The sequence below is a fragment of the Camellia sinensis genome, chromosome 13, assembly GCF_055761805.1.
Source record: "Camellia sinensis isolate YWXY chromosome 13, ASM5576180v1, whole genome shotgun sequence".
Lineage (NCBI taxonomy): Eukaryota > Viridiplantae > Streptophyta > Magnoliopsida > Ericales > Theaceae > Camellia > Camellia sinensis.
The window spans coordinates 150,321,478-150,344,728 of NC_138973.1; the positions used below are offsets into that span (position 1 = coordinate 150,321,478).

Sequence of the window (23,251 nt, forward strand, 5' to 3'; positions counted from 1 at the left end):
ATATATTAAAATGTGAACAAAGCATCACTTATGTTGTTGGTAGCTGAAGTGGTAGTGCAATGGTGATGCGGAGGTAGTTGTTTGAAAATTGAGTTTTTTGAAAATTGAGAAGGAGTTGGCGTGGTTTGAACCCACGCCTCTACCTGGCCATTACCATTGCACTACCACTTGAGCTACCAACAACATAAGTGATGTTCTGATCACATTTTAATATATATGTTTTGAGTACACAAGTCCTTTTTTTTTTTTTTTGGATAAAATCGTGGTTTATAACTGCGAGTTCAGAAGAAATTTTTTTTTTGCTTAAATCGTGGTTTATAACAGCGAGTTCAGAACAAAAATTTTTTTGGCTAAAATCGTGGATATGTGCATACCTGATGAGAAGTATCGACCATACATATGATACACTTATCTAGGTGTCAAGTGTCTGATATGGTTACTTGATTTGTTTTCAAGAATCCATGTAACACAGACATTTTTGATACATTTTAAATTACAACTTCAGAAGTAAAATAACAAGTCCTTATAAAATTAAGATGTTCATCACACTAATAAAATTATATTTATTTAATGATTACAAATGTTGTTGCTTTCTAATTTATACAAAATTAATCCAAAATTAATAAAGCTGTTAGTTGAATTACATTTAATGTGCACAAGACCATGGTCTTACTCATAATAAGTAATGTAAAAAGCATAGCATAAGAGGATGATGTTAATTTTTTCATAAGTTGTAAGATGTATTTCTTAAAAAGCTAAAAATTCTAAACCATTATCATTATTTTAACTCATATGTTAATTAAAAAATCAATAATGAATGTTGGATTATAATTGATGATTACTTAAATACAGTTTTTGCGTCACAAGTAATTGTAATTTAATGAGTATAATTTCATATAATTCTTTTACAAGTACAAGGAGATATAAGTATATTGTTGCTATTTTAATGTTTTTTGTCTTAATTGAAGCAAGTATATGGAGACTGTTCCAATTATTTTCTACTGGGAGGGAAACATAATTCGGGATCCTGATGAAGGCGTAGCATATGATGCTGAGCCGAAAGGGATATATGCGGTGCAAATTGGCACCACGCTTACCAATTTGGAAGAGATGTTTACGTCAAAGGTGGCAAGTTACGGGGAAAGTGTCCGATTGACCTTCAAATGTAGATATCCTTATCGCCAGTGGCAAGCACACAGCAAATACAAGATATTACCGATCAATGACGATGAGGCGTTGAACACCGTATTAAGTATCGGTGCAAGTTTTCAAGCACCAAATTGTTTGGAAGTCTACATTGATAAAGAGATTGTACACAATATCCCGAACATGACACATATGGATTCTCGTCCGTTCACTACATTGCTGACGCATGGGATTGACACAACAGCGTTTCAGTCTCCTATGTATGAATCAGATCAATGTTATCCATTGGGCTACACACAACAGTCATTTCAGGGCCATGGTGTAGAATCAAGTTCACGTGGTGGATATGGTTATGAATTTGACAGTAACACACAAGATGTGCCGACATGCAGCCATCATACCACTCCGGTTGAAGTTACTGGTAATATGGCTGAAACAGTGAACGAGGTGCAGTTTGCTGACAGTGACATGTACGGTCCTGATGTCGCCCTAAACGATGATGACAATGAAATGTGTGAGGAAGAAAATGTATTAGGCGGATCAGATGATGATGATGATGAAGAATATGATGCCCAGGCTCCCGTTCAACCTGAAAATGCCCCCATTCCACCTAGAGTTGAAATCCCTTTCTATGACAACATTCACATGGGTGGTGATTTTGACATTAGTACCCGTGATGTCGTTCCCCGTAACCGGATCTGGAGTGCTGAAAATCCAGAGTTGGACAGAGGAATGGTTTTTGTTGATAAGAAGCAACTTCTATATGCTGTGAAATTGTACCATGCAACAAATAATCGAGAGTATAAGGTCATAACCTCCAAGCGAGACCTTTGGGTGTCTGCTTGCAAGCACGACTGCAGTTGGTGGTTGCGTGCATCTCTTAGTAGGAAACATGGTCTGTTTGAAATAAAGCAGTACAGGGGTCCTCACCATTGTTTATACCCACGAATGAACAGGGACCACACTAATATTAGCTCCAGTTACATTGCTTCTCATATTTTGGGACAAGTTGCGGTTAGTATAAAAAATAAATGTTTACATATATATACATATTTGTTTGTTTATAGTGTTCACATCTAGATAATCCAACTCATATTTGATTGTCGTATGCAGAATGAACCTGATATGCCAATTAAGAATGTCATCGAAGATATAAAAAAGACCATGAACTATAGTATATCATACAAGAAGGCGTGGCATGCAAGGGCAAAGGCAATTAAAATGGTATTCGGTGATTGGGATGAATCATACAGGCAATTGCCTAAATTCATGCATGCATTACAGACATCTAATCCTGGCACCATCGTGACATGGAAGCATAGATATACCGGGCATGCAACCATTATACCCGTCTTCCACTTTGTTTTCTGGTCTTTCAAACCCGTCATCGATGGCTTTAGATATTGTAGGCCTGTTATAACTATAGATGGTACATTCTTATACGGTAAATACACTGGTGTTACTTGTAGCAACGATTGTCACTGCCAATGGCAAAATATTACCGCTTGCATTCGCTGTTGTCGACAGGGAGAGTTTGGAGTCTTGGTCGTTCTTCATTCAAAATATCAAGGAACATATTGTCATGGACCGACAGGGAGTGACTTTGATATCTGATCGAGCTGAGAGTATTTTAGCTGCTGTGAGGCGGCATTGGCTGAATCCCTCGCTCCAATTTGTTGGATATCATCGGCACTGCCTTCGACTTGTTTGCAGTAACTTTAACACACATTTCAGAAATAAGGAGCTCAAACAACTTCTGTGGAAAGCAGGGAGTGCTGATCAACGATGAAAGTGTAATGGTTACTTAGACCAGATACAGGCTATTAACCAAGAAGCCATCGATTGGGTCCACAAGATGAATCCTGAGGACTGGGCCCTTGCATATGACAGTGGATATTGCTGGGGGGTATTGACCAGTAATGATGCAGAGTGTTTCAACAGCGTCTTGAAAGGTGCAAGGAACTTACCTATTTCAGCTATGGTTGAATTCACATTTCGACGACTCGTCAAATATTTTGACGAGATGGGAGCCCAAGCTGAAACAGATGTACGCAATGACTTCCAATACCCTAGAGAGATGCAAAGAACTATGGAGGAGGGTATCGCAAGGGGAAATACTTTCAAGTTGATATCGTATGACAGGTTAGTTTGTAATGTGAAAAAGTTGTTATTATTATGTTGTTAAGTTAATTACATCTAAAAACATGAACTTTATTAGTTTGTTTCAATATTATCTTATAGGCCCCGCCGTGTATTTGAGGTGCAAACATCTTTTCGCCGTGGACGAGGTTGCAATAAACAGATTGTGCGGATGAATCAACCCACGTGCAGTTGTGGGAAATATGAGATAAGACACTATCCATGTTCTCATATGCTCGCTGTAATGTCTGAATGCGGTGACCATCCATTCCAGTACGTTGATCCAGTATACAGGCTTCCTGTATACATGAGGGTTTGGGAAACTAAATTCAACCCAATACCGCATGAAGATTATTGGGATGATCCGCAGTGGACCTTAATGCCTAATGACCTTCGTCTGCGACAAGTAAAACGGGGTCGTACATCTATGGCTTGTATTCCGAATGAGATGGATATATCAGACAGGCGTTTGACAGCTCATTGCAATGAGTGCCACCAGACAGGTCATGACAGGCGAACATGTCCGGCGTGACTTGGTCGATGAAGACTATGTAATACTTACATGTTGTAATATATCATTTTAAAAGTCTTCATTTGTAATAGATCATTTAATTATGTAATTTTAAATTCTTTATTTGTAAACGGGGTTGTACATTTGAAGTGTGTATTACAAAATGTGTACTTGAGTAAAAAATGTGTAATGCAAAATTGAAAATGTGTACAATTTATTCAAACTTTTATAATTTATTGAAAATGTGTACTAGTTTTTCACGGAGTACTTGATTCGAAATGTGTATTACAATATTCTATACTTAATCACGTAGTTCTTCTACCATTTCAAAGTTTCATATTTTTGAATAAATTAAATATCGAATGCTGCAATCATTGTTCACATTTTATAATTTAAAAAAGTTACAAATTTTAAAAAAATTAACCTATTATAAATTAAAATTTTAAAAATTGGAATGCTGCGGTCTTTGTTCACAATTACAAAATTTTATATGTATTTTGCAAAATTTATAATTTATTCAAACTTTTAGCATTACAAAATAAATATTTCAGTTTTGTCAAATATGCCATAAATGTAATCATTAATTTCGAATTGCTTCCGTGTAAGTGGCACATAAATTTGTCTTTTTCTCGAACCCATAACATTTACTTCATTGTATTTTACATCGTTCAGTACAAAATCAATAATTACAGTTTTCTCTGTTATTATGTTATGATTAAATGAGCTTTTGATATGGATCAATAATTTCAGTTGTACAGGCTTCATGGCACATGTACCTGAGGAGGTTCCACTGTTCAGACAGGCACATCGGGCTGACAGTATGTGGGACCGTCCGGTATGCAATAACGTTTGTTGCACTTTACGGCTACAATTAAAATACATTGCATTTTGTTGTATATTTCGGGATAATGTTATTATTTGAACTGGTAATTCTGTTGTGCAGGATGAGGCACACACCGTGTTGACATGTCGTCGGGCAGATTCTGGATTGTGGGAGCATCCGTTGGACCATAGAGTCTTGCAGTATCTATTACGCGCGGGATTCTATGGTGTGTATCGTATCGGGCACATTCGACTGGACCACGCACTCATCACTGCTCTCATTGAGAGGTGGCACACAGAGACTCATACATTCCATTTCCCGATCGGAGAGGCCACCGTCACGTTGCAGGACGTATCCGTCCTATATGGTCTTCGGATTGATGGCCGAGCAGTTACTGGAGTTGACTCTTCTCGCGCGACGGAGCAGTGGATAGCCCTATGTGCTGAGCTATTGGGAGTAGCACCTACACCAGCAGATTTACAGGCAGGTAGAGTGAGGGTGAGGTGGCTGGCCGAGCACTTTGCTCATCTTCCAGATCATGCTCCAGATGAGTTGGTACAGCAGCATACCCGAGCATATATTCTGTGGCTTATTGGGGGGTTACTTCTCCCTGATAAGTCACAGAACCTGGTCAAGTTGATGTACTTGCCATTGCTGAGAGACATTGAGGAGATTGGGCAGTACAGCTGGGGTAGCGCGGCTCTGGCATGGTTGTATAGGATGCTATGTCGAGCAGCTCAGGTGGGTACGAGGGAGATTGGAGGACCACTTGTGTTGCTATAGGTTAGTAACAATTTTATTACATGTCAATTCATATTTATAGCCATATATCAGTATTGTAATTGTATTCAAACTATTGCAGATTTGGGCATGGGAGAGATTGATTCGCATTGCCCCGTCTAGGCGGCAACCGGTTGGTCCTGGTGAGCTTCCTATGGGTGAGGGGGACATGCAGTTGCCCACCGGACCGCGAGCTAGCCGGTGGAGGGTTGACATGGGCCATGAGGTCGTCTCGACCCACGTAGTGGTAGTTTATAGAGACCAACTGGACCGCATGATCGAGGACGAGGTATGAACTTTTTTGATTACGTTTTAGTTGTCTTCTTCATTGTATATGTTTTGAGTTTACGAGCAAAATTTAAATTATTTGTCGTCATTGTAGTTTATCTGGCAGCCTTACGCTGGGGTCCTCGATACGCTCCCCGACTACTGCCGACTGGGTCAGGAGATATGGATGGCGAGAGTGCCACTTATTTGTTTTGACGTGGTTGAGTGGCATCTCCCCCATCGTGTCCTCCGACAGTTTGGTCGGGTGCAGTCCGTGCCGGATCGGTTCGACACTGAGTGGCAGTTGCACGTCACTAATAGGCGTGGCCGAGCTGGCACTGACTAGCGTCTGTTTTTTATGCGATATATACAGTTGTGGGATGCCCGCCGGGACAGTATTGTACAGGCTGACTACAGCAATGACGTGATCCCCTCTTCCGACCCTTACATGTTGTGGTATCGGCGACATACACACCTACTAGTCGGGAATCCGAGCCACGTGTCTGAGTCTGGATATCAGGGAGTTGGCCCTTATCTTGAGGCATTGGTGAGTATCATATTATGTGTCAGATAATTATTAAAATCATACTTGATTTACATTCAGTGAACTTTAGCCTAATAATACGTCTGAATGTTTGTTCAGGTGGCTGGAGCTGGGAGGTCGTTTCACTTGGCTGAGGACGCCCATTTGAGACGTGATGCACAGCATGCCTTGGAGGCCGTTGCAGAGATCCGGGAGTTATTGTACCAGGCATTCCAGGTTGCCCATCGGGGAGATCATTTGCATTTCGGCCACTACGGTGTACAAACTTTAGCAGGTGCTCCAGACACATCAGCGCCGTCCACGTCAGCGCCGTCCACTTCAGCGCCTGCCACATCAGCTCCTTCCACACTGCCTTCGACCCCACCACATACTACCCCATACATATCTACAGATTCCCTCGACGTACTTCTTACGCAGCATACTGGCATACCTTATGTGCCTGACCCTGATTGGACACCGCCCCGATACATGCATGACGTTGTTACCCCACCCACCCAGTTACCACCACCAGACAGTTCGACCGCGACCATGAGTACACATGATGCAGGTTTCACTGACATCTCCCACGTTGACGCTGAGGGCCACATTGAGCCCCCCCCAGAGCGCGCGGGAAAGGCCGAGGTTTTGGGCGTGGCGGACGTCGCGGCAGAGGTCGGGGTGCGGGCAGAGGCAGAGGTCGAGCTCCAGCTGCAGATCCTGATACAGTTGCACCAGATGATGGAGTTTCACAGCTCACAACAGTATCCGATCTTCCGCCACAGCCAGGATCAGGGGCAGCACATGCAGTACAGGGGGAGTCACAGTCACAGGCTCCACAGCAGCCAGATATTCAAAGAGTCTACTGCAGGAGACCGAGGAGAGAGGTCCACGGTCGGGGTTGTGGGACTGGGGGCAGGTTAGGGCATTAGCGGGTGTGCTGTGGAGTGTATAGTTTATTTTATTTATAGTTTTTGTTATAGTTTTTGTATATCAAACTTGTACAGATGATGTAAATGTGTCATACTTATTTCTTCGAAAAATATAATTTCACAATTTTTTATTCTTACTTGTTTTGATGATTTCCATACAAATGAAAACGAAAACAGGAAAAAAATGATAAGAATTGATTGGATTTTATGATTAAATGAGATTGGAGGACCACTTGTGTTGCTACAGGTTTGTAAAAATTTTATACAACAAAAATCTGAGAAAAAAATGTGAACATTGCATAATGGATAGTTGTGGGGAGCAATATGAACAAAAAGGAAACAAAATAAATATCTAAACAAACACAAGTATTTCAACTATCAATCGATATGAACTCATACCTTGTTCATTAAGTATCATTATTATATTCCACATCAATAATGCATGAAATCATGAAAGTCTAGTTCAAGTAGCATTCTTCAAAATAACAATAACGGAGAGAAAGTAAAGGTAGAATTACAATAAATATTCGAAAACAATTGAAATATCTCCCTTCATTGATAAGATAAGTCGTGGATAAGCATTAAAAATTGCATGCATTACAGAAATGGTTTGGGCGTTCATCCAAACAATTTCATTCATTATCATCATCATCTGACATCTCAATATCAGATTCATACATAACATCCATGCTCCAGGCGTAGTACTGGTGTGCATCATCCATTAACCCATCTTCGGCACGCTCATTTGCGGTCTTCATTAGTTCGGACCTTTGCAAGTGTTGGGTCATGCGATTAACCTCGTCGCGGATACGATGCAATGCCGTTTGCAACAACTGTGGAGTGTCAGTTGGCATACGCATGGCTAACCGGCGAGAAAATTTAAGATTAACTTCACGACATAGCTCAACGAGAACGTTTGCTCGAGTTTTGCGAAATTCCCACTCAGCTCTCATGGTATTCACGGTGGCACGTGAGTAACGCAGATTTGGATTCATTGGGTATTCAAATTCATCTCCATCTGCAACCCAATAGCGACCCATTGCTGAATATAGATCAACCACTGTATATCTCATGATGATATCGCTCGAAATAGCTGTAAAACTTTTGTTATGGTATGATGCGATATTTATACCATACATACACATGGTAGCTGTATGTATGAAATTATTGTAATCAACTATGCATCAGAGTTGTCACGTCAACTTTTATGACCTGAACAACTATGCATCAACTTGATAGGAGTTGTCACTTCGACTTTTATGAATTACACAATTGATTGTTATTCCAAAACAAAAAGTAAAAACATAAAAAAAAAATAATAAAATAAAAACCAAGCTGATCAACCGACTAAACGTCTTAAGTAGTCAAATTTCTCTGCCTGAATTTTTTTTTTAAAAATAAATGTGAAATTACAATTTCAAAATCTTGATGCTCGGCGCGGTGATACGTCCAACATTTGTCAGTGATGCTCACCAATTACTTGAACCGGTGTAATAATTTGGATGCTTTGTTTTTCAAGTTCAGATGGTATGTGCCTTTGTGTAGCAATGCAGTGATGCATCTGACTTTGTGCAGTGATGCAGTGATGCATGTCGCTTTATGCAGTGATGCAGTAATGCATGTGACTTTCTGACTTTGCCATGCTTATATAGTTTGTCACTTTTTTCCTCAAATTACGTGATGCATGTGACTTTTTGCAGCGCAAGTAAATGTGTTATTTTTTTTTTATCACATTGCAGAATATACAAAAAGAAACAATAAATGCAAACAGGAGAAAATAGGATGACTGGGAAGTTCAATAAGTGAAAATAAAATAAAATATAGGTTGTTTATGAAGAATATTAGTTTAAAACAAAGAAAATTTAAGGATTTAATTTCATTTATAATTTTTTGAAAATACCAATTTGTACTGAAATTGTCAATTCCAAGTCACTACTTACTGTATTAAAAAAGTAAGCATGAAAAAATAGTTTCATGAGGCGATGTGACAACTCACTGCATATTGTTTTATTTGACAACTCACTGCTCCAATATGAAGGGATTGCAGTGTCATCCTCTGTCCTACAATGATGACTTTATCTGACAACCACGTCCGTGACTACATCACAGGTACACAAAGTCACGGGTACTCAGGATTGTATGAAATAAAAAGCTAAAAAATAATATCACGGGTATCACTTCTTCCATAGTGCCCCAGCATGCATTATCGTCACTAGATCATCTCTAGTTAACCCTCAGTATGATGTCTATAAATAGCGACAACCCCAGTATGATGTTTGTTCAAGTCATAACAATAGTAATATATCTACAATTACTATTATTATTTGTTTGTTTATTTTAGGAACAATGTCTTCAAGAGGTGCAGGAAGTTCACGCCAACAAAGAAATTCGAAAGTCTGGCTACTACCTCCATTTAGTTATGACTACAAGAGCGAAAAGTACTCGAGTCCGAAGGATTATTATGCTGGTATCCGAGCAGAATGGGCGTTCAGGGTAACGGAGCAAGAAGGATTGTTTAATGATCTACGTAACTTTGGGGCACCGGTACCTCATCGTCATTCATTAACCATGGCTAGACGAAATGCTAGTGACTATGAAAAAGCAGTTAGTAGAATTAAGAAGGAGAACAACAGAGTGTTGATGCGAAGATGTCGACATTTCATGCTTCAGCTAGCCACCGAAATGGCAGAAGCAAGCAACAGAGATTTGGAAGTGATTGAGCGAAATAATGTCTTAAACAATGAAAAATATCTCTCTGACTACTACATGTCAGATGAGGAATGAGAAATCAAACACCTTTATCTTTCATATATATTTGTTTGTTGTCTGGAGTGTAAGACAATGTTGTTGTTCATCTAACGTACGGATGTATTTGAAGTATTTGTTTAATGAACCTGAAGTTTATGAAATAACTACATTTATAACAGCACATTTATTAGTTCATGACTTTCTTTATTGAATTGCAATGAGTTAATGAATGTTCTGGATTAACAAATGGATTAATGTATGTTGAATTATGTGAATACTTAAAACACATAAAACAGAACAGGTAGCTCGGTGAAAAGCTTCCCTTAACTGGGCTCGTGAAATAGAGATCATGTACGTAAAAAACTTCAATCTCCATGGGGAAAGAAGAAAGAGTCGCCTTCCAATTCCTGGAAGTCCAGTCAAAATGATGACTCTAGTAAGCAATTTAAAACGCAATTGGTTTACCTGAACACCAATTTGATATATGTGTGATTCTCAATTCAGAAAGTCACATGGCAACAGTGAATTCACTGATTTACCCTACAGTGAGCATACCCTTATTTTGTGGGTATATGCAGATGGACTGTCAGGTCATATAACTTGGTGCACACACTTTGGTTTTCTCAATTTTTTGCTCAACTTTTTTTACACTGACAACTCATTTCTTATTAATATATGTGCGATTCTCAATTCTGGATTAATGAATGGATTAATGTATGTTGAATTATGTGAATACTTAAAACACCTAAAACAGAATAGGTAACTCGGTGAAAAGCTTCCCTTAACTGGGGCTGCTGAAATAGGGATCAATTTACAAAGAATTTCAATCTCCATCAGGAAAGAAGAAAGAGTCACCTTCCAATTCCTGAAAGTCCAGTAAAAATGATGACTCTGGTAATGAATGAGGGGTTGACAGAAAACTAAACTCGGTGAAACGAACTACCGCCTTCAATAACACATAAAATAGAATAGGTAGGTCGGTGAAAAGCTTCCCGTAACTGGGCCTCGTCAAATAGGAATCCTTTACGTAAAGAATTTCAATCTCCATCAGGAAAGAAGAAAGAGTCGCCTTCCAATTCTTGTAAGTCCAGTACAAATGATGACTCTGGTAAGGAATGGGGGGTTGACAGAAAACTAAACTTCGGGTCCTGGACAAACAAGCTCAAACCCAAGTGGTTGGTCCAGTTGGCGGACTAAGTTTAAAACCCAATTGGAATTGTGTAGACACTAGAAATTGACGATTCTCTTAGTATAGAAACTAGAATTGGAACCTGTTCTAATGACGCTGATAGAAATAGTAGGTCATAACAACGAATGATGCATAGCTAACTGAAACACAACATTGCCTACATAAGCTTCATTTTTTCAAACATTGAGTAGTCAAATCGTGGAGAGAGTTGTCAGTATATGCAGATGGATTATGAAGTCATGTGACCTGGTGCACAGGCTTTGGTTTTCTCGATATTTTGCTCGATTATTTGATACACAATGACAACTCATATCTTATAGATATATGTGGGATTCTCAATTCAGAAAGTCACATGGCAACAGTGAATTCACTGCTTTACCTTACAGTGAGCATGCCCTTATTTTGTGGGTATATGCAGATGGATTGTGAAGTCATGTGACTTGGTGCACAGACTTTGGTTTTCTCAATTTTTTGCTCGACTTTTTTATTACAATGACAACTCATTTCTTATTAATTTATGTGCGATTCTCAATTCAGAAAGTCACATGGCAACAGTGAATTCACTGATTTACCTTACAGTCAGCATGCCCTTATTTTTTGGGTATATGCAGATGGATTGTCAAGTCATGTGACTTGGTGCACAGACTTTGGTTTTCTCAATTTTTTGCTCGACTTTTTTTATTACAATGACAACTCATTTCTTATTAATTTATGTGCGATTCTCAATTCAGAAAGTCACATGGCAACAGTGAATTCACTGATTTACCTTACAGTCAGCATGCCCTTATTTTTTGGGTATATGCAGATGGATTGTCAAGTCATGTGACTTGGTGCACAGACTTTGGTTTTCTCAATTTTTTGCTCGACTTTTTTATTACAATGACAACTCATTTCTTATTAATATATGTGCGATTCTCAATTCATAAAGTCACATGGCAACAGTGAATTCACTGATTTACCTTACAGTGAGCATGCCCTTATTTTGTGGGTATATGCAGATGGATTGTCAAGTCATGTGACTTGGTGCACAGACTTTGGTTTTCTCAATTTTTTGCTCGACTTTTTTATTACAATGACAACTCATTTCTTATTAATATATGTGCGATTCTCAATTCAAAAAGTCACATGGTAACAGTGAATTCACTGATTTACCTTACAGTGAGCATGCCTTTATTTTGTGGGTATATGCAGATGGATTGTCAAGTCATGTGACTTGGTGCACAATATTTCCTTTTTTCTGGTTTTTCATTCTACTGACAACTCATACCTTGTTTGTTTATGTGGGATTGTCATGCAGGGCCATATTTCTAAAGCTGTTCATAACCAACTATATAAATGACTAAAGGTGAAGACACAACCTTACAACTCATTTCGCCCTACGAAATTATCATTCATTTGTTTAAAAAAATTAGCATGGCTACATGGTTCATGAGAGGGAGTGGGAATCGCAGAGGTGGTAGGAACTTGCAAAGGGGTGACAGTTCACGACGAGGAGGGGGAAGGGGAAGTGGCGATGCTGAAGATGAAACACCATTTGCTTCGTTAGATGCCTCTTGTGCTTATCATGATAGGTTTGGGAAGCGACATTTTGTTATGCCCAAGTACTATCGAGATCCATGTGGTTTGGTGGAGGATCCATCAGATAATCAAACAGGATATGGTTTAGCAAACGCTAGACTTCTGAAGTGGCCCGCACTATTTATAGAGCGAGTCCAAATGGAAAGATTATGTCGGGAAAATCGATTGAAGGTGCCAAAAGCACGTTCTGTTGAGATCCAAAAGGAAGATCCTGATAATGTTGATCGACTATGTGAAAGACTACAACGTGAGATTTCTCAAATGAACCGTAGGTTAGCCCGCGATATGCAGCTATACATAGTTAAGAAGGATGCCCAGAAGAACAAAACAGAACCAAATGATGCAGCTATCAAGGGTATCATGGAGGATCCTCAGCTTGTCTCTGATGCTGAGCTTTCGGATTGTTCAGACTCTGAGCCACCTACCGATTTAAGCGCGAATTAGGTGTTAATGTCTACACTTCGGCAATATTTGGTCATGCATTAATATGTAATGTCTGTGTTAGAGTAAGTGTTTCCGTAATGAGTTGGTCAGATTGTCTGGCTAATATTTGTCTGTCTAACTGTTATGTTTATCTATGTATTGTGTGTTCAGTTCATGGTGTCCACAATGTATTTGTAACGCCCTAAAAAAAAATAACATTAAACCCATCAAATAAAACATTCATTGACATATGAAATAACCACATTCTTCTATTCATCAGAGTGTCATTACAAAAAGTATTACATGTTAACAACAAAAGCAAATGCCCTAAAGGCTTACAGCTTTCCAAGTTAACACTTGGTTACAACAAGAGAGTACTAACTCGCTTACACATTAAGCCCTTGGCTTGAATTTACATGTAATACATCAAAAGTAAAACGACAAAAGTATGTCCGCCTCTAGCCTCCCAAGCTATGTCCTTGGAGGTGGCATGCTACCTGTACCTGAAAATGATATTCCCATATAGGGTGAGCCACAGCCCAGTAGAAATACACTAAACCAACCATGAACAATGACTAAAAGATTAGCAATTGATAGATGGCCAACACTGATACATTCACATAAATCACATATTTATGTCATACGACTTATGAGTCCAAGTTACTTTTCATTTTCCCTCTTTCAACAGATAAGCAAGTTAGCTCTATCATCATTTCAACAGATATGTATAAGAACTATATCCCACATTCACAGATAAGAATATAAGCTATATCCACATTCCTAACAGATATGTATAACAACAATATCCCACATTACACTTCACAAAGATAAGCATATGAGCTCTATCTTCACTTCTCTAGACAAGCATATGAGCTGTATCTACGAAGTTCATCCCCTATCTTCTCCCAATACTATCCGGTTTAGAGGTACATCCCTCATCTTCCCCTAAACCGCGGAGTACATCCCCCATCTCCTCCTCTACACATTACGTATACAAACACATTGGTTCTATATACAATCACTCAATACATACAATTAATGTATTCTATCAACCGTCAAATTCCATGACACATTCCATTGATTAGTTTTCGTTTGCCTAATCATCATGCATTGTCTACAACAATCACGACTATCCTCCACCGATAGCCCAAAGCAATTATTTCTAAACAGAAAATAAATGCACAAATGGATATTCAATCAACATTTCATTTCGGTGAGTGATAAATAATTCAACTACACCCTTCAACCCCATGCATTCCCAATCTCAACAATTCCATTTCATTTCCTCATTTCTCATAATTAATTACCCCAATTAATCAATCAATGTAATTAGGTCATTTTCCCTAATTAACATTACAACCCTTGGGTCCCATTTTCATCAATGATTCAACATTTATTCCATTCCTCTATACCAAACATGCATCTAGGTTTATTATAAATAAAACCCCAACTTTTGTAAAATAACACAAAAGCCCCAAACTTTCACAAAATTACCAAACCAACCCCAACATCTCAAAATACCAAAATTTAAAGACAAAATCCATAGAGAGGAGTAGGATATCCCTACCTCAAATTCGGAGCCCCAAGGAAGAAGACGACAAAACCCAACGTGCTCCAAATCCCAAAATTTTCAGATTAAAATGTAGCCCTCGGCGATCAACAACTTTTTTGTAAAGGCCAAAGGTGAGCAAATCACTCCTATTAGATCAAAACCTAGAGAGAAGGTAGAGTTCTAGAGTGAGAGGCTCAACAATGGTGTTTTTGGAAAAGTATGAGAGAGAAGAGAAAGTGAAAAAGTGATTTGAAAAGTCAAAACACGGAACTTAACCCAGTCGACCCGCTCGAGCGTCCAACTCCCCGCTCGAGCGTCACTCACAGACTCCCGCTCGAGCGTCAACAATCCCGCTCGAGCGGCGGATACACACTCCCAGAACTTTTACAGAACCAGGTCTTCGCTCGAGCTTCCAACTCCTCGCTCGAGCGGAACTCACACAACCACGCTCGAGCGGCCAACTCCACGCTCGAGCGCCAAAACCCCCGCTCGAGCGGACAGGTCAAAATCTGGGCAACTAGTTTTGGTTTCTAAGCTCAACCAACCTGTAACAAACCTGCCCAACACATCCTATAACTCAAATACGAAGTAAAAAGGATGTAAACAAGATAATAATCAACTACCAACATCTACGGACACATGTCCGGATCATTGTACAACAAGGGTAAATCCGGGATCGCTATAGTATTGTTGTTCAAGACTTATGTTTGTGCTACTTATGTATTTTTGTGGGAGACTTATGTGTTTTTTCCTCAAGGTTTTATGAATTACATTATCAGCTTCTAACCCAAAACAAAGACAACAGAAAAAAAAAATATTATTTACATGAAAACGACTTTAGTAAAGCCAAAACAAAATTTTGAATAACACATTCTAACCCAAAACAAAGAGAAGAGAAAAAAATAAAAAATAAAAAAATTTACATGAAAATTGCTTTAGTAAAGTGAAAAAAAAAAATTGAATTACATTATCACCTTCTAACCCAAAATAAAGACAAAAGAAAAAATATATATATTTAAATGAAAACAGATTTATTAAAGCCCAAACAAATTACTGAATAACACCTTCTAACGCAAAACAAAGAAATAATAATTAAAAAAAAATTGACATCAAAACGGCTTTACTAAAGCTCAAAAAATTTATCAATTACATTATTACCTTTTAACCCAAAACAAACACAAGGAAAAACAAAAGAAATTTACTTTAGTGAAACAAAATAAAAAAAATGCTGAATTACACATTCTAACCCAAAATAAAGACAAAAGGAAAGAAAAAAAAAATTAATACGAGAACGGTTTTAGTAAAAGAATTTTAACCAAAAAAATTATTCTGAAATATATTATCACCAAAACAATGACAACATAAACAAAAGAACGAAAATTTTTTCTTTAAAGTTCAGTAAAATTGAAATTAAAAAAAAATTACGCTAAAAGCACGGTTCATAAAAAAATTTGGCAAAAAACCGTGGTTCTAAAGAGTGAGACGAAATTTTTTTTTCATAAAACGTGGGTTTTGATGAACTCGTGGTTAAAGACAAAAGGAAAGAAAAAAAAATTAATATGAGAACGGTTTTAGTAAAAGAATTTTAACCAAAAAAATTATTCTGAAATATATTATTACCAAAACAATGACAACATAAACAAAAGAACGAAAAAATTTTCTTTAAAGTTCAGTAAAATTGAAATTAAAAAAAAAATTACGCTAAAAGCACGGTTCATAAAAAAATTTGGCAAAAAACCGTGGTTCTAAAGACTGAGATGAAATTTTTTTTTCATAAAACGTGCGTTTTGATGAACTCGTGGTTACAAAAAGCGAGTTCATTAGAAATTTGTTTTTTGCTAAACTCGTGCTTACAAACAGCGAGTTGTGATAAAATCGTGTTTCCAAAGAGCGATTTCAGCAGAAATTTTTTTTGCTAAACTCGTGCTTACGAACACCGATTTCAGATAAACTCGTGCTTGTAAATAGCGAGTTCAAAGGAAAGAAATTTGATCAAACTCGCGTCTTCTAACAGCGAGTTCTTAATTAAACTCGCTTTTCCTAACAGCGAGTTTAAACTTTTACTGATTTCAGGCGACGGGGGTGGAAAATTCTTGAACTCGCGATTGTGAACCGCGAGTTAGCTCATTTTGGGAATTCTTTCAAAACTAGGCTTAGTTTGGGAATTCCCTTCTTATTTTGGCTTATTTAGGGAAATGCCCCGTTATTTGTTTCCGTTAGCCCCTAATATTATGTTAATCTGTCTCAGAGGCCTTCGGTAATCCCGGGATTATTGGCCGGTTACGATGCTAAACCTATAGAGACGGGTTTGGGTCGTGACACTTACTATCTTTTCTAGATTTTTATATTTGTTTAGATTCCTGGTTACAGAAAAAGGAAAGTTTGGGGATTTCCTGGGAAAAAAAGAAAAAGTACTGTGTTACTAGATCAGTTCGACTCCTATTGGATGTGAAATGCACCCTAATATGATTAATATAGCTAAAAAATGATGCTGGAGCTATTTGCATTTGCAGTTGTTGTTGAGTGATGCTGCAGAGCCTTCTAGTATGAGCAATTCTTAATAATGTTTCCCCAACTCAATGTAATACTGTGAAAAACTGCCATATGCATCAAGTACTTGATACAAGTTATGGTTGGTTGGATAGTTCATTCTTTTTGGGACTTCTGTCCTCTTTTGCCTCACTGTAACTACTGCCTCTAAAATAGAAAGATGATGGACACACTGAGGTGTGGGTGTGAGCATTCATTTTTTTTTAAAAAAAAAAAAAATTAGAAATTGTAGGCCATCGATTTGATAAAGCCTATCGCATCTGTAAAGAAGCTATCCTTGACACTTATTTTGGCCCCGGATTTACCTGTCTATGCTGTTGGTAATGAGAAACGGCTAATACAAACAATCTTAAATATTGCTGGCAATGCTGTGAAGTTCACAAAAAAGGGTTATATCTCAGTTGTGGTTTCTATTGCAAAACCAGAATCTTTGAGAGACTGCCGACCTCCGAGTTTTATCCTGTGTCAAGTGAGGGCTACTTCTTTTTAAGAGTGCAGGTTGAGTACTCCATTTCTTTTCATTCGAATAAATTTAAGAGCCTTTTTAAATCCATACTGTGTCTGTAAATGAACATTTGTAAGGTGCATCATCCATTGGACTTCTTTTTATTTGATCTTACACAAATAAAATAAAAATAAAAACCAAATAAAATTATTAAAAAAATTCTATAATTCATGCAATGGCTTTTTTACACATAATAACATAAATCTTCCAACATGATGAATCAATTTTTATTTATTTATTTTTTTTTACCTATATTCTAGTTGTTTACGGGCATGAAATTGGAACTTTTGAAAACACACTTGCCTTCCATTTGCAGGTTAAAGATACTTTCTGCGGAATTAACCCCCACGACATCCCACTCATTTTTACCAAATTTGCTCAGCCTCGAAGAGGTTCAAACTGAAATAATGGTGGTGCTGGTCTGGGACTCGCCATTTGCAAACGGTAATAGTTGTGATTATTGATTCTTCTCTGTTAGCCATTTAACAATAGAGTATTCTTTTGCTTGCTTTGGATGTTTTTACATCGTTTGTAAGTTACTTTGAAATGATTGAATCAGGTTTATAAATCTAATGGGAGGGTCACATTTGGATTGAGAGTGAGGGCTTTGGACAAGGGTACCACAGTAACAATCATAGTGAAACTTGGAATCTGCAATAGCCCAAATGAACCAACAATGCAGCAGTTTGTACTTGCAGGTAGAGCAAATCAAGGGAGTGAAGATCTCATTGGACATAAACCATGGGCAGAGCTATGCATAAAGTAGTGGGTTCAATTGAACTGACTGAACTTCGATTTTTTTTTTTTTTAGAATTATGTGGTAGTATATAAAATTTGAGAGATTTTCATAAATTGACACCATTAAAATTGTTCAAAAAATAGATTTATTAATACAAAAAATAATAATAATTGCTTAAAAGAATAAGGCTATTTCAGTAACTTTTTTATTTTTTAGGAAAAAATGTGCAGAAAAGTAGAGAGAGTGGCTAAAATGTATAGTTGACAAACAAGGCCTTAATTCCATACTTACAATATTTGTATATTATTTTTTATTTAGCATGCATAACAATAACTATTAATAAATAGTTAAATATGAATATTAATGGAACTTTTATGGATACTATTACAACAATCATCGTGAACGTCAAACATTAGATGGTGGATTTTTTTTGGTGAAATCAAAATAACATTTAGGTTTCACCAAAAAAACAGGGTTCGGCTACACTCACTATAATGCCTTTATTTTAAAATAACATTTCATGGATTTTTTTTTCTTTAATATTAAATTCCCTCTATTTTCAATCATAAAGAATGATAAAGGCATTTCACTCTTTATAAAAGGTTATTACTTTGGTCTTTAGTCCGACAACGGTAGAACTGGTAATCTTGCTGTTACTCTTTATAAAATTGAATGCCTTGGGTAAAATGTTATTTTAAGCAATAGTATATTTTATTATAAAACATGAATAGTTATGTAATTTAATGAAAAAACACCCAAAAGACAGAACCATTAAAAAGAAAGCAAGGTTAAAGACATGGGGAGGGGGGCCAAAAGGAAACAAGGCCTGATATTTTACAGTATAGCACTGCACATAAAAGGGGGGGTTTTCCAGAGGCAAGGGGGCCATGCCCCCCCCCCCCATAGTCTTCACAAAGTTCCATCACTGTGCCATCTAGCCGGAACAATATTGATATATCACGCCTATTGTTTAGCCACATTAATTGGCATAGTTGCCTATATTGTCAAATTTGGAGGATTAATCGCTTTTGATAATTAAAACAGCCTGTTATTCTCTGCTCTTGTCAGCACACTTGATCATATAAACCTAACTTGTTTACTAGTTTTCCTATCAAGGGGTGTGTGTGTGTGTGTGTGAGAGAGAGAGAGAGAGAGAGAGAAAGAGAGAGATGCATGTGGTGCTCTATAGGGATTGACATGTAAATGATCTGAGGTCTCAAATATGATACACTCCCATCTGGTTCTGTGATGTTAGCTGCATTATTGTTGTAGAATACCCCTAACAAATTCTCGATGTTGGTTTGACTGTACACTGTAAGCCACTATAGATGTGTCTTGGTCAAAGTTAATAGTTCTCTAGGCACTATTGTCATCACCATCATTATCATCGTCATTAGAGCCACAGGCCCCGCTGCATTGGACTTACAGTTTCTCGTGTTGTGGTGGGTTCTGCAGAACATTTTGGGGCAAGTCCTTTCGGAGTGTGGAGTTCTCATAAAGATCTTGAATTTTGCTCATCCAAGGAAGCATGGAGGTATTTGGCAAATCTATGGTAGCCGTGCCTTCAAATGTTATTTATTTGTCATGTATCCTAGGCCAAGATGGCCCAAACCCTGTTCACAAGTGCAAATGGAAATGTGAAAATGAAAATGTATGTGGAAACATATACCGGTGCAGACTAACTGGACTTACACACATCTGTGACAAAAGCTGTAACCAGAGAATTGTCTATGATAACCATAGCTCCCTTTGCAGAGTGAGCAGGCACGTTTTTCCTCTAACACCGGCTGAGGAACAGGCAGTGAGAGGTGTCCGGAGGAAGCTTGATGCAGAGAGTTCCCCCTCTGATAGCTGCGCTTTTAAGCGCATACGGGATGCACAGCTTCATCCCTCTGCTTTTGAGAGATCCTTTCTTGCTGTTGGTCCAATCTGCAGTCAATTTGGAGATGGCATGGACATGTGCTAGGCATAATAATTAATAAACTCTCTTTTGTTTCCTATTTTCCTATTTTCCTTTTTTACCTTCTTATCTTTTTTTCCTTTATTTTTATTTTTATTTTTATTTTATTTTTTATTTTTTTTTAAATGCGGCAAGTATGAATAATAGAACTTGATGCGGGGTTCTTTAATAGAGGACCTTATATGTCACTTTAATGGAGGACCTTATATGTCATGTCTCTGTAGGAACAAGTTATATTTCTAAACTTGTTTAATGGATTGCAGCGCTTCCTCTAGCTTGACTTTTTATAGAAGATTTGTCAATGCTATATCTCTACTAACTTTTGCACAGGGTTCCTGGTGAAGCTTGAGTTTTATTTTTTTACTGCACCAAAGTTTGGAACAAGTACAGGGTTCTTTTGCAAGCCCTGTGACAGTAGCTTCATTTGATATTTTTTTAATTTTTTATTTGGGCTTGGTACGATCTGTTTCTAAGTGGTGCATTTTTCATAATGTGTTAAGAGATATGTTGCTTATATTATTGTGAAACATGTTGAGTTTATTTCATGTTTATATTTATTGTGATTCACACCGGAAGCAATTTCCTCCTTGACTTTGGGTACTATGTGGTTGGTTCATGTTGTACGGGTTTTCCGGGTACAACGGAAGACATTTTTGGTTTGTGATCTTGTAGAATTTTATCATAACTTTTCATTGATTTACTTTTCCAACTGTGTTTCAGGTTGAAGAGGAACAACGCGTTTTCTTTCATATTTTATGCCTTATCTTCTTTTGTTTGTTTTTATTTTTTCATGCTAGTTTTAATTGATGGTTTGCTGAAGCTAATGTTATTTTTGCAGGTTGAAGCGTGTGCCATTCAGGAGAGTTGAAAATATATTATTGCATGTGATTGAACAATTGTGATTTGGAAGTTTATTGGACTGAAAGTTAGGCATTGCTGATGCATTTTGTTTATTGTTCTTGCAGGGAGGGAAGAACTTTGATTGCAGTGGGGAACAGTGTACGCTAATTGACTGTAGAAGTGCAATTGCTGCAGGTTGATTTGGCCAGTTTTATGTGTTTCATTTGTAACAGACATATGAAGTTGGGCCAGCATTCTTGACTTAAGGTTAACTTCACATGGTTTATGCTGGATGGCAACAAGGAAGAACCTAAACTGTGAAACAATTGCCCAATCGTTGCATATGCTGTGAGAAAATTCGTGGAGCATCTTCTGCTTTACCATTAATGGATTTTTGTGTTCCAAAGGCTCCTAGTTGGTCCACTGGATATTGAAACAATAGCTTGGATGGCTTTGTGAAGGCAGCAATGGCACTTGTTACCCCTTTTCAATAAATAACCTTGAAGGGTTATTTCTTGTTATTGATTTCTATTTTCAACACATTTTTTGGCTTCTGGCCTAGCTTTATTGGTTGAGAGTGTACTTGAGAAGATTGTCTAATTTGTATGTATTGCTACCAAACTGATTTGAACTATCTTCCCTGTTATCCACATGGTGGCTGCATCTTATGGTGTTGTTCCAAGACATTCCTGTTTGAAGTTTCCCCTGCTGTGTGTCATGCTTTGATACAATTTGCAGGACAATCTGTACGCGACTTTTTGACCAAATGGGCAAGTTCCTCAATAGATGTCTTTTCTAGATGTAGGCTTAAGAAGTTATAATTTGAATGTTATTCTAGATTGTAAGGATGTGGTTGCTTGAAGAGATTGGCTCTATCATTTCGGTATTGTCATAAATTTTCAGTAAATGGTTTTAATGTTATTTTGTATAAAATGTGATTTACTATTATTTTGTGCCTGAATGATTATGTTCCATGCTGGCTGCTTCCTTCCATTGTGATTTGTTGACATGTCTGTTCAGGTAAGTTGTATTCACTCTGCAAATGCTGCGTATTGCCTTATGTTTCAAGTACTCACACACACTAGTTGATGAGTAAATTGTTGTTTGTTGTTGGGTGGATAACAACAATTTATAATGAGAGCAGACCCCCCTTTTATTAGATAGTAAACGTCATCATAGTATCCATGTTAGCATAATGTTTTGCATTGTTAGCCATATCTACATCTAATTGTCAAACCATGTCCTCTGGAAATCCCGGAATTGAGTTGTTTTTTCTTTTGATCAAGTTACTCCTCTACAGTCTCTCTTCTTAGCAAAAGATCTTGCCTCTTATATTTTTGGGTCAACAGCTGGACTAGTTCCTCTTCTTGTAAAATGCCATCTTCATATTGGCTCTAACTCTAGGGTTGGTAATTCTGCTTCTTCCTGTCCCTTTTTTAACACACCCCCTCTTCCTGATTGCTCTAATGAACACTTGCTGGCAGCGTGCTCCCCTTGCACCATTGTTGTGTGCTCTAAAGTGGGCTGAAAAGTATTATTATACTCATATTAGTGTCCTTGCTAACTCCAAATCTTTGTTTGGATAGCTGAAGGGATGTAGAGAGATTGTGGCCAGCTTAGCTCCATGAATCTTTGACGAGTGCTTTACATTCACTCTTGTTGTGTTTCATTTTGTTGTAGAAACCAGCTTCTCCATGCTTTTGCTTCGAGTAATGTTATACATAATCTTATTTCTTATCTCATTTTCTCACTCCTAAACACAAGGCAATGAGACCCACATTCATAAATGCATATAGGACGCACTTGTTAGCATATTATATTAGCCGAAAGGTACACTAGGGTCTGTCTGTAATCATTTTATGCACTCAGGGATAGCACTCAGGGATCATCTTGTAAATTGCCTTTCTTGTAAACCCTAATCTTCATCTATAAATAGGGGGTGATATTCTATCATTCCCCAAGCTGGTTACCCAAGCTTCATGGTATCAGAGCTACACCTCTAGGGTTAGGGTTCAAAACGTACCTAGTTGGATCATCTGCTAGGTCGAT

At 37.7% G+C, this 23,251-nt stretch overlaps 2 protein-coding genes and 1 long non-coding RNA gene across 6 annotated transcripts in view; all 3 read left to right on the forward strand.

Moving 5' to 3' along the window:
* The window catches only part of LOC114305476 (uncharacterized), a 30,816-nt gene extending 8,666 nt beyond the window's left edge, over window positions 1–22,150 (forward strand). Inside the window, exons 3-6 of one of the 4 annotated variants that reach the window (XR_014349768.1) lie at window positions 17,980–18,107; window positions 18,223–18,428; window positions 19,858–19,936; window positions 21,328–22,150. This is a non-coding gene — a long non-coding RNA (uncharacterized LOC114305476). Of the gene's footprint in view, window positions 1–17,979; window positions 18,108–18,222; window positions 18,429–19,857; window positions 20,637–21,327 lie in introns of those variants that run through there. The other 3 variants (XR_014349770.1, XR_014349767.1, XR_014349769.1) reach the window with 3 other exon arrangements.
* On the forward strand, window positions 976–5,694 carry LOC145806272 (uncharacterized). Its single transcript, XM_082902728.1, has 10 exons — window positions 976–2,160; window positions 2,260–2,604; window positions 2,960–3,288; window positions 3,388–3,451; window positions 3,560–3,798; window positions 4,547–4,631; window positions 4,740–4,819; window positions 4,907–5,117; window positions 5,238–5,360; window positions 5,497–5,694. Exons 1-10 carry the CDS (start codon window positions 976–978, stop codon window positions 5,692–5,694), a joined length of 2,859 nt encoding a protein of 952 aa, XP_082758854.1.
* Window positions 5,782–7,249, forward strand: LOC145806495 (uncharacterized). Its single transcript, XM_082903729.1, has 2 exons — window positions 5,782–6,213; window positions 6,310–7,249. The coding sequence occupies exons 1-2, from the start codon at window positions 6,025–6,027 to the stop codon at window positions 7,108–7,110; spliced, it is 990 nt and encodes a 329-aa protein (XP_082759855.1). The 5' UTR covers window positions 5,782–6,024; the 3' UTR covers window positions 7,111–7,249.
* Window positions 22,151–23,251: the final 1,101 nt, after the last annotated feature.